Raw genomic sequence first — 12,858 nt, 5'->3', positions numbered from 1 at the left:
ATTAAAGCACTGGAGCCTGCACTTTGCCACCACAGTGCGGAAAATATATCAATTATATAACACAGTGTATAGTCAGTATTTTACATGACGGTGCTGCGAGATATAATTTAAAACTCTATTTTAGTATTTATGAGAGTAATTTTCCAGTATCATTATAGGATGTATTATGATTAGGTCTGAGTATTAACCCACAATACTCCAGGTACCAATCAAAAAATGTCCATTAAATCACGTATGAAAAACGGACAGTGGATTTGTAGTCTTGGTTAGTGAAATAAAAGCACATTTTAGCACCTTTTTTTTTCCTTTTTTTACTGTTTGGTGCCGTGCAACCAGTTGTAAACAGAACACTGACACATTATCACCTCATGAAGTTGATAAAGGCAAGCTTGTTAGCAAACAGTCCATTTTACATTCATTTGAAGTTGTGCTTCTGGTCACCTGGCAATTGAAAGTCCAATACTCAGTCTCTTTTTCAAGTCTGTTTTGGTCTCCACCAACTCCTGAGGGGAATGATCAGGCCCTCCAGCAGCTAAATGCTCAATTACGTTCACCAGCTAGTCGATAAAGTTGTCTGCCGGCTGTTTAGTCCTGGGTGGCGTGCAGGCAGTTTGTTTTTGTTTTGCCTGAAAACAGCTGCCTGCTGCTGTAAGTGAAACTGTAAATCAAAGCAGTGCAGATGAAGGCTGGTAAACCAATATAATTTGCTGAAACATGCTAACATTCTGAAGTCATGAATTATGAATTACATTTTAAATGTATTCATTAAGTATTTGTTACCAGTGTCATATATAGTTTTCAAGCTTACACCCTATGATTGCTTTTAGCTTGGTGAACAACAGTGCCTTTCTTTCTTTCTTTTCTTTATTGTGTGTACATATGTTGACCTATTTGGCGAGCTGCTTCATACAACTGCTCCTTGCAGTGATATATAAACATGGTTGAAATAAAAAAACAAGCCAAATATACATTTAAAAATGGAATACATAATATGACTGTAAATAACTCCACATTTTTTCTGTTTTAACCTGTAAAATTATCTGTAAATCTCCATAGGACACATTTGTTGTATGGGCTTTTATTTTAGCTTGGCGGGGATTGTAACCAGTGTAAACCGTATGTGCAAAGTTACCGGCTGTTATTTCACAACATGCTACTGAGAGCGCTGATTTAAAGGACTACTTAGCCTGTAATTTGCTGCCAGCTATCAGAGTATGTGCCAAAAAACACTGAGGGAGCTATTTCCACTTGGTATTCACAGATTCTGGCTTCAGTCATTGATGAAGATTCAAAGCAATGATTGATCCATCAGAAGTAAAGCTGTAGCTACTTTGAGCTCAGCCTGGATAGCAGCCTTGAACATACATATATATATTTATATATATATATATAAATCTAACTATATTTAACTTTAAGATATGTGTGGTGCACTACAGAGGTCACCACTGTTTGTGGTAATGGTTTATTGATCAATGGTGGTTATCTGACTGGAGAACAGTACTGTGCACCGTGGTGTAAACTCATTGGATAACCATAATCCCGGCTCTCACAGTGCTTGACATATTTCCTCAGGTGAGAAATATCGAGTGACCTGCAGAGATTTTTGTCCTGCAAATATCTCTGGTGCTGGTAGATAAGGGGGCCACTGCACAGCATGTCTGTAAAACAAGACTGTAAAAATGTCTGCAGGTGGTATTACACCGGGGGAATGAAATACTGGCTTTGTCCAGCGTTCAGCTTTGGCGTCTACTTTGGCTTTGAGGCGTTTGCTAATGCTAGGCACGCGACTCTTATATTGAAATCAGCATTTAGCTACAACTAGAACATCAAAGGGCACAAGTGGGCATTTCAAGTTGTTTCTCAATCTGCTGTGGCAAATTGTACCCACTATCGAGCCACTTGCTCCATCGACATCCCTCAAAATATCAAATTTATATGGAACCCCAGCTCCCAGTGCTTGAAATTGCTTTCCACACCATACCTAATCACTGAAAAGGGGGATGAGCCAACTGAGTGTTTGTGATTCGTGCGGGAGAAGGAAATTTGGATCAACTTTGCACTGGAGCTGTGTTGGTTAATCTACTGAACATCAAAGAGGAGAAAGGGGAGGGAGGAGGTGGAAGAGGAGAATTTATTGCGTGGGCTTGATTGGAAATCCAGCGGGGGGACTCCGGTCCCTCTGTAATCGCCTGTAATCTCCTGTTGGGTTGTATGTGGCCTGAGAAGAGCCGAGAGGCAGCCTATTACCCATCTCCTGCCGATGGGAAGCCCTGATAATACACTGCTGGAGGATGACAGGAAATGAGGAGGTGGAGGACGAGAAGAGGAGCACAGGACAGGGAGAAAGAGTATAATCTCTCCTTCCCAGGCACAAATATAAGATAACATCAAAGTATCGTCAAGTCAGAGCTTGGAGGGAAGTTGGCCTTTGTTATTAATGAACTGATCATAACTTCCTCAAAACTGTGAGATCAATAACTAGCTTGTGCACAGCTTTGGAGAGATCTTTCCAAGCAAGAACTTTTCACCCACATATCTGTCGATGGTAGTTATTCCTAGTACATCAGCATTACAGAGTATCGATCAACAGGCGGGATGAAGCTGTCAAGAAGAGCAAAGGGATCAACTTACCTTTCTGGATTGGATCTCCTTCACGTAGAGAGGCAGGAGAAACTCAGAGATTCCCTCCAGGCGAATCCCATCCTGATTCAGCTGAAGGTTTCCCATCCCATCCTGAAACACAATCACGACCATCAGTGCTGAGTGTCCTGATTTGATTCAAAGGATTGTGATTAAATAAAAAATAATGTGAATCCTGCTGTCATTAGGAAGAGCATGGAGCTGCTGCGAGCCAGGCGGGTGCCGGTGGACGGACAGCAGTGCTGAGTGACAGGGAAGAAGTAGGGCATGACATGGAGGTGACAATGCCACAGACACCCAGAGGTGTCAGGGTGACAGGCTGAATGCAGTGAGAGGCAGACTGAGGAGAACCAGGCTAATGTGGCGGCTGTGGATGTGAACGTTGAGGAGACGTAATGTTCGTGCAAATTTAGATAAGTTGGCTTTGTACTGACATTTACATTATTTTAATGCTTATTATTTATGGTGGTGGTAGTATTAGTTGTTGTTTTGCTAATCCTTTTTATGTCTTTTTTTGAGTATAAACACAATGAACCAAATGTAGGAATCAATGACAAAGCCATATTAATTTTACTGTCAGTGTCGTTATAAAATGGGATCTTTCCACAATTGGTTGTATTTGTTAACTTAAGTTACTTCAGTTTCAGACAAAAAAAGTTCGATCGGAGTGTATGCATGAAAACCTGACTAAATTAGCCTTGCAGAAGCCGGTCTTAACTCACAATGCCAGTCAGATTTAGCTCAACAAATCATGTATACTTTTCTGACTGGTGTCAAAACACAAAGATGAAGCTTTCGATGTAGTTTTACCGCTGCTCCACAACGTCACTGATTTTCATTCATTTCTGTAAGGTATGAAAATCAATAAGTGGACATTTGAATTTGAGGTATGTGATCCGTCAGCGTGAACATCCAGTCTGTGCTGACCTTTATTGAGCCTGGTTCTACAGTTCAGGTGCTGAACTGATTGAAAAAATAAGTCGGAAATTTTCATAAAATTTGACTAAATTTAATCCAGAGAAAAAAAATGTGTCCAATCAAGCTTGATTGACTTGTATTTCATTCTGGTACTTTGCGACAATAAAGACTTTCTGTTCTATTTTTTACTGACTGGAGGGCAGTGTTTTCCCTAAAATATTTTAGTCTGGAAACCTGATCACCCAGTTAGCTGTTTTGCCTTTTCCAAATGTGTGAGCAATGTCAGCAGACACAACAGACATTTTGGCTTCTCATAGCAGGAAAAGCACAGGAATAATTATTAACATTTAAAAAAAAAAACAAAAAAAAAGTCTGCACTACATTTCAGTGAGCTAGTTTCAGGCTCTGTGTGTTATGCAGTGCTGGCTCACTGGGACACTATATGGAACTGAGCCATTGCTAACAAAATTTTAGACAACTGGTCTACTGGTTTGCATTTCAAATTGAACCCTCACTGTTCTGTTTCAACAGGAAGTGTACGAGAAAACAAAGTCCGAGGACAGCTCTGGGAGGATATGCGTGAATGGATGAGCTACGGATGGAGATGGAGCGAATCATGGAGGCGGAGTACACGGAACTGGGGACAGACGGAAGGACAAAGTCAGAGGAGCGGAGGAGGTGGGTGGGGCATTGTGGAGGTCTTTGTATGTCAGCAGCCAGCCGTTAAAGTCACTCCTGTGCTGAAATGGAGGTGATGTGGTGGGTGTGAAGGGTTCAGTACAAGCGGACGGTCAATCAGACGAGTAGGTGTGAGGCAGGACAAACAGGAGGGCGTTTCGACAGTCGGGTCATGATGCGTCGAAGGCCTGGATGAGTTCCTCAGCATCAGTGAAAGAAAGGAATGAACAGATACAGGCGATGTTGCTGAGGTGGAAAAATGACAACTGGATGATTTTGCTTCTATGGGGTTTTAAATAAAAGTGCAGAGCTGAAGACACCCTCCCCCTCCCTCCAAGGTTATCCTGTTGTCCTTAACAAGCAGGCAGTTTTGAAGTCGTTCTGTGACACTTTGTCCTCGCTAAACGAAACAAAAATAACTGAGTTTAATGATGAAATGAGAGCATGAATTAGCAGCGGGGGCTGCCTGTAAAGCTGCCAAAGACATTATGTGGTCACTGTTGTTGTGTTTCTCAAAATCCTTGGAACACTTTTTCATTCATTTTAGCCTGTTAATAGTCGTGTAATGTCACGGAGACTGACAGACTTTTTTGTGCTTGACCAATACTAGGGACTAAAGTGAAGATATTTAACCCATTGATGCTTTACTTTTGAATTCAGAGCTAAACCATTCATTTGATTAAATGATTTAAAAAGAAAGAATGTTAGTTTCCAGTTATTCTCTCTCTTTTTTTGGTCTTTTATGGTGGATTTAGAATGTAGGTTGGACAAAAGAAGCAAACTGAAAACATCACTTTGGGCTCTGGGTAATTTTGATGTGCAATTCATGTTTCACGGACTAAAAAATAAATCGTGACAATAATTGGAAGATTAAATTATCAGTAGTTGCAGCTGTTTTATTGCAGCTAAATTATTTTTAAAATCTAACAGTAGCCTGTTAAAATGTGTCTTATTTGACAGACCAGTACGCTTGTTTTTTGTTTTTTCCAAGTTCATAGTTTGGCCTGTGGTTCTACTGTCTTCTTCATAAGTGGTGTTGTAGCTCTTTCAATTTTGAGAAAAACATTTTTGTTTTGTTTTTTTTTTTACACTGATGTTTTTAAGCAGTAGCCGCCATCAGGTTTCGTGTATGATGTCCCCTGATAGGTTGATGGGCAGCTTTTTTTGGATTTCGGAAACAATGTTGTCATGCCACTAGTCTAGCTCGCTAAAAACTGACCATAATACCAAGACGACAGGGTGTAGTTTGGCATGTATTTTCTAATTGAGCTGCCTGAGCCCTGAGAGATGGGAAGCAGGGAAGTACATTTTCTGGAGTGACACCAGCAGCGCTGATAAGGTCTTTTACTCATGACACAGATTGATGTGAGGCGGAGGAGTGATAGCAATAGTCAGGGGACGCATCCGTCACAGAGGCGGGACGCTGCCATTGCGAGTTTGTTGACAAAATGGTAAATTGTGTGCATTGTCCCTGAAAATGTCACAGAAGCTCGTAGCATCTGCCTGTTTGGTTTTGGTTTGAGATTAACACATTCCGCGTCAGCCGGTCCTGCTGCCTTGTCTTTTCTAATTCCTTATCAAACCCAGCTGAGACAAAGCACACAAGAGATGAGAGATGCGTCACCTTTCAAATGAGCCTGCATGAATTAATTCTTCTGCTAAGGCTTTTTGTGTTAAGGTCAAAATAAGGAAAGGAAAAACTAAACTTGTAAACTGTAAATTAATATTAGTTAACAAACGCTCCCTAAACCATGCAAAGCAGGGGATTGACGTGACATTAACTTTAACATAGCCCGGTAGTGAGATTATATAGTGTAGATTATCTGCAATTTTGCCTAATTTTCATCTTTCTATTTATACTCAAAATCCACAAGCGCACAGTATTGCTTTTCTCTCGTATTTCATTAGATATTAAGCCTCGCCGTGCACTTGATGCCAAGTACTTACTGTTCAATTTTCTGATTACAAAATGCTTTTCCAAATTTTATTTCTAATCTTATTTTAATAGATGTTATGTAAACGTTGACACCGTATAGCTATAAGCCTGTTTGATGTATTTGTTGAGGGAATTACCAAAGTGATCATCAGGCTTCAGATTTTTTTTTTTAGCCATACAAGCTTATGTTACTTACCACTCAATTCTTATTTTATTCAACCAAAAAGATGCATTCAAAACAAACTACCTCTTTTGTTCCAGTTGTTCTAGTTTAAACCAAATGGGCAAACTGAAGACATCATCTTGGCCTCTGGGAAATTTTGACATTTTATAGACAAATCGCCAATAGATTAAATGGAAAATAAAGGAGAAATAAAGTGATAATGAAATGAATCATTAATAGCAACCATGCGCTGGAGTTTTCCAGGAAACACCAGTTAACTCACCAGTGAGAAGTTCATGACCTTTATGATCCACACAGTGAGGGCCAGGTTGACTATCATGGTGACCAGGAGCAGCAGCAGAAAGAAATAGAGGCATCTTTTCCTCCACCCGTAGAGACCCACTGGGTACACAGCATCGCAGCCTGGTCGCTGGAGGTGCAGGGACTGGGATGCAAGGATGAACTGCTCCTTGGTAATCTGGAAATCAAACACATGGGATTCTTTATGTTAGCTGTCTGTCAATAATATATTCACTACACCGAAGCAATAACGTGAGCAAAAGTTGAGACAGGCGGATCTTAGTACAGCCTCAAACATCCATGTTTGGTAATTGAATGAGGTGAGAGGGGAATGTTTCAGTCCGTGATACACCATTAACTGATGTTTTTAAATTCTGAATAAGGGCTGCAGATTTGGGGGGAACAAAACTCCTATTTTCCTTTGTTTGCAGCTTTTGTAATGACACACCTGGGTGTATCAGCTCTATGTACAGCCAGTTGCAGAGTAATTCATCAAGCTCTGCGCCTAAAAGACAAGGTCATTTGGGTGACTTTATTTTATTAAAAGATTAAGCCAAATCACCAAGCTCCAACCCAAAAAGGCGGCGTGGTTTATTCCACTGCAGCAGGAAGGGTGAATCATCACTCAAGATTCGATTACAAGTTAGCGATCAGTTATGGGACCCCCTTGCCCAGAAGTGGAAAACCTCCTAAACAACATATTCACACTTCTTTGTTAAGTCAGTAAATAGAAATCTGCAGCCAAATTGAGATACTAATGAACTAAGCATAGTGATTAAAGTACGCAGAGGAAAGTCCTTGACATTTCTGCTTGTATTCCTGTACTTCAAGACAGAAATTCATTCGTACGGAATTAATAACATGTCACAGTTTTGTTTACAATGCTAATTACTTGTTGACATTTTGTCAAGCTGGATCCCCGTGCTTACAAAGAAAGTCACCATAAATGACAGCTTCCTGCAGCCGACCTGTTTTCCGCTCCCCCTCTGGCTCAGATCTTTACAATGTTATTGCCCATCAATCTTTCACGAGAAATTTCACATGCCGTGTTTGCCAAAGCGGGCTTTGTGAAGCTACGTCCAGCAGAAAATGTGAAACTGATGGAGACGGTTGCCCAAGGCAGTCGGTCCATGACTTGAGCAAAGGATATCTGTGAAGTCACGGCATGAAATTTCACATAAAGAACAAATTGCTGGCTTCTTTTCCTCCACTGAGCACTAATGAAAACAGGAGGTGGATTATGAGACAAAGGATCGATTTGGTGCCAGAGAAATGTTCTCCACTCCGGTTGAGTAACGGCGCACCTGCCAGCCACCGAGAAGCTGCTACATGTGAGCTCTGATCTGAGATCAGAGAGGACGATGTCTGTCAAGTGTGGTCGTCCAGGCGAGGGTGAGCAGTTGCTGTTCTGCAGCCAGTCGTGACTGTGGGTTGACAGTGTGAAACTCCCCATCACAGGGCGCGAGGCTGGCTGAGCTCTGGACTGTTCTGTTCAGCTCTTCACTCTCTTAGTGAAGTTGTACTCGCATAGATGTACAATAAAGCAAAGCGGCAGAATAAATGTTGCAGAATGTTTAACTTATCTCTTAACTTATCTCCAGTTCAGTCGATTAGTCAATTAATCTGAGTAATTATTATAATAATTTCTTATTACTCAGTTAATTTAACAAATCACTTACCCAAAGTAAATATCAAAAACTTGCCTTACTATTACAAAATTTTATTCAATAATCACTTAAAAGGAAAATGGACATGAAGAGGACGGAATGAAAAAACAACAACATGTATGCATGACGCAGCTGCCATAACAAAGAATAGAGAAGCTAAGACAGCAGTGTAACACCATGCTCTGTTCAGGATGCTATGACTCCACTACATCTTTTCATGGCAAACAGTTGCTTGCTGCTATATTAATGTTATGCAAATCGACATATTTCTGTGATGGACAGCATCGATTAGCTCCACAAGTTGCCCCAGCACTGCATGTCAAAGAGTTTTTAAAAGTTCCTAACACTTCTAGTCAGAATCCAAGCCCCAGATGCTTCATTCACACACTCAGCATGTCATGAGGACTCTGATGGCAGGTATCACCAGACTGTTTGCTTTCCTGACAGGCTCTCATTAACCGTGGCAGCACCAGCACAGATTCTAAGGCTTGATGAGCTAAAGACTGCTTCCAAGAGCAACTAAATTATTTGACCAAGCTTTAAATAGTGGAGGAAGATGCATCCTGTTCTCCTCTTTACCTCGTCTGTTCACTTATAACTGCAGTTGACTTGCTTACAGAAGGAGCAATGCAACAACCAGAACACAGAATCGCAGTCTTTATTATTGATCAGTATCTCTTACGAGGGCACGCGGTTGATGAATTTGATCAATTATAAAAGCAGAGACACAATTTGGTTTTGTGGAAACTGTCCAGCAGTGTATATGAGCTGGTAAAAGGCTGGTGCCAGAAGTAAGTGTTGCAGTTAAGAGAAACACATGCATTTTCAGACATTTATAAAATGCAGAAGGCTTTACTTAGTGGTAGCGAGTCACAATTACTTTCACTATCGATTTGTCGGCCGTTCACGTACTCAACTTAAAATTTCCATCACAATATCCTGGAACACAAGATAACGTCAAATGTTTTGTCAGTCCTTAAAACTTAAAATGAAAGCATTAGCATTTGCCATTTTTGCTTGAAAAATGACTCGAACAATTTGTGCTAATTAACTGACTGACTAACTGATTGCTCAAGTGACAGTTGCAGCTCTACTTTGCGTGGATCCATTTAGAGCTGAAAATAAGTGTTTTAGTCCATCAACAAAAAATTGACAAAATTGTTTTGATAACTGATTAATTAAACAGTCTGTGTCCATTGCCATGATTTGCTGCCGTATGTGACAGAATATCTTTTGGGATTTTGGATTGTTGGTTGGAAACAACAAACTACCTGAATATGTTGCCTTTGAATTGCAACAGTCATTTCTCATTATTCCCTGACATTTCACAGGCAAAACAATGTAAAACTTTAAAATAATTGGTATTAATTCATTAAGTAATTACTACAATCACAGTGGCCAATCAAACTATGTTTTGGGTAAACAATTTAATGGACTGCAATTTGAAATTTCTGTTGTTTTCCAAAGGCAACAAAACATAATGTGTGTTAGTGTACTGAAGTCCATATTTCCATATCCTTCCAATTACTGGCGCTGTTCCTTGGAAGGACATGAGTGACTACTCAAACTCGAAACCAGAACAATAACAGCACTGAATGAAAAGTTGCATCTAACCAGAGTCTTCCGCAGCTTTACAACTGCTTCACGGCTTAATCTACTGTTAAAGTGACTGTTTCCGTGGATGAACAGTTTAGGTCAGTGGTGGCAGATGTCTCACAAATGGATGTTGCAACTCTCTAGCAAATACAAATGACCCATATCGCTGGCCTAGAAATGTCAGTGATTCCAATTTAACTGACGATACAGCTGAGGGACAAGAGCATTATGAGAGGCACTTAGACTGAGGCTGAATATATAAAGTCTCAATGCACTGTCACGGGAGCCTGTTTTTACAACGGGCCTGAAACACAACATTCAGTAAAACCACATACTGAGTCGCTGCAGATCATCCTCGAGACACTTAACTGCAATCTCAAACACTCAAAACTTCTATAAACAGTCAAATAACACCAAGAAAAAGAAAAGTTGGAGTCTTTTTTTTTTTTTTTGCCTTAAGCCATGCCCCTGCTGGACAGTCAGTCCATTTCCAACCCACTGTTGCTAGGGGAAACTTCAGCACTTGTAATTTCCAACCCACTGTTCCCAATGCTAGTGGATTTCTTAGCCAGAGTTTTAATGCATATATTACCCTGGCCGAGTCATGCCTCCTGAAGCTCAGTTATTCACAGAGCAAATGGACGAGTGCATAGCGGCTGGCGTTTTGTCAATCTTGTCAATTCAGCATGCCGGTCACAGCTGACTCTCAGAAACACACTGGACCGGTCTGATCCAGATGTCCAGCTGCAGTGGGTGCGAGGAACAACTTTGACTTTGCTTACAAAGCGAGCCGTGCAGGCACGTCACACTGTGTTGAATCCCATTTATCAGTTTATGTCAGCTGCAGCGGGTCTGACAATTAACACTCGACATGCAAAGGATTTGCTAAGTGGCAGGACGACAACAGAAACGGTCCTGATAAAAGAACAGAAGCAATGGTCAGTGAAAGGTCACAATATTCAATAAACCGTCTCGTATAATCCAACTAAGAACAACTACAACAACAAGTGAGATCTCAAACCAGAAATTCAACTAAATGATCGGTCTGATCCTAAGATAAGGTCAGACTTTTACTGTCACGGACAAACAAATTAGAACTTAATTATCACAAGGAAGGAAATAACATGCACTGATGCACGATGAAGATAATAACGTGCAATCATTTATTTATTTTTTTTAATCAGTGAAAAAAAAATGCAAAAAGTAACTGTTCCAACTGAAATCATGACAATTTCTGTCAGATTTATTGCAACATATTTGTTCCCCGGTATCACTGAGACCGACTCACAAGAAGATCGGTTATGTGGGATGTAAAAGAAACACAGAACACAGAATTCTGTATTAATTTTCCCTAATTTTGTTAAGTTTAACCTCTTTAGATCTCTGAAAAATTCCTCATTTGAAAGAGTCCACAAGGAGAAAAAGATCTCCAGCTGAAACACTCACAGCTCATAGACAGACAAGCACCCGGTGAGCTTCATGTTAAAGGGACCCAGGATTGGAGGCACAAACCCAGTCTGAAGAAAGTGCACTCCTGAACTCCTGCTTCCCGGGACGCCTCCTGCCATTTAGCATTTTGCAAAATGATTATGTCCTCGCGCATATTATTAAAAACAATTCATCTTGAATAAGAAGCGGTACTGCCGCCAACAACCACATGGATGTGAGCTGTTAGAACTGAGGGAATAATAATTCAATGCTCTTAACTTTTTCACTCCACTCAGACGAGCAATCCAACTATTATTCTGAGTTTCTACAACCCACATTCTAAAAAAGGTTTGTTTAGGCACAGTTGTACAGCTCTGTCCATAAGGAAAAACTACCAATGTTCTAGTGTGCTCGAGACAAAATGTCAACAGATTATAAGGAACAGATGAATCTGAAATCTCCTTGAATCTATGGATGGTTTACCACCTGCGGTCCTTTTGTACGTGCAGTTTCTATTAATAGAAAACACCCACACAGTAACTTGCTTGTCTAAGGCACAATAAGCTATCTCTGTAGATCATGTGCCGCGCTGGAAAAGTCCTTATGGATTTGTTGCACAACCACCTTCATTTTTGTACATGCTACTTCATCAATCCCTTTCAAGTTTGTGCCGAGATCTGTGTCACTTTCCTCTTTGCTACGAGGGGTTGGGAGGTGGGGTGTTGGAGGAACAGGGTCCTTGGAGCTTTGACTACAGACGTTACAGCTGGATCCAGCCAAAGACGGCAATTACACAGCAGTCCCTTCCCACTGCCAGCATGCCTCATCTTCACCAATTAGCGTAGAGGGTGATATTCCACATGCTGTTTTGATCAAACAGTGACTTGCTGCAGAGGCAGCAAAATGCAGCTGAGAAGCCCCTAATGAAAGAAAATGAGATGTTATTAATATGAGACGCTTGATAACGTTAATCAGCAAATCGCAGAGCGCTCACTCACTCGGCGGTGCCACAGGAGCCCCGCGGGGGCCGCCTCAGCTGGAGGTACGAAAACATTTGAAATGCACTAATGACTGTAAAGCCTGTACTCATCCATCCTGTACTTGAACGCTGCACAATCGCTGAGGCAGCAACTGGGAGAAGGGATGAACACGATCATGCCTAACACACAGCATTAAAGCACCTATTTGTTTAGCTTCTGTGGGCTTTTGGGCTCGACAAAAAGTCCAATCAAAGAGACAGAGAAGCCTGAATACACGGCTCTAACGGGGACTCTCAAATGTGCATGTCAATGCATTGACGGAACCATTTCACATTTTGTTGATGTGACAATCAGGCATTCGAGCGAACTTGCTGCTGGCTGTCTATAGTGGCTCTGCTTAAATGTGAAATCCAATTTTTGCAGCTCCATCATCTCTGGTGGAGTTACAATAGCAGCGGAGCTCGTCGAAGGCTTCATCTTCCGCTATGAGGTTGCCCTTTATGGACGGATGGCAGCGCACTTCCTTCCACTGAAAGCAACAAGGTTACCCTG

At 41.1% G+C, this 12,858-nt stretch overlaps 1 protein-coding gene across 2 annotated transcripts in view; it reads right to left on the bottom strand.

Moving 5' to 3' along the window:
• The window catches only part of LOC124055024 (zeta-sarcoglycan-like), a 32,303-nt gene that overhangs the window by 17,634 nt on the left and 1,811 nt on the right, over positions 1 to 12,858 (bottom strand). For both annotated transcript variants that reach the window (XM_046381613.1, XM_046381614.1), the window contains exons 3-4: positions 6,619 to 6,813; positions 2,632 to 2,733 (exon numbers count right to left, since the gene is read on the bottom strand). In XM_046381613.1, coding sequence (XP_046237569.1) covers positions 2,632 to 2,733; positions 6,619 to 6,813 — 297 coding nt within the window. The remainder of the gene's footprint in view (positions 1 to 2,631; positions 2,734 to 6,618; positions 6,814 to 12,858) is intronic.

The sequence above is a fragment of the Scatophagus argus genome, chromosome 23 (genome assembly GCF_020382885.2).
Source record: "Scatophagus argus isolate fScaArg1 chromosome 23, fScaArg1.pri, whole genome shotgun sequence".
Lineage (NCBI taxonomy): Eukaryota > Metazoa > Chordata > Actinopteri > Scatophagidae > Scatophagus > Scatophagus argus.
Note: the sequence above shows the minus strand (reverse complement) of the source record. Positions and strands in the feature narration are given on the sequence as shown.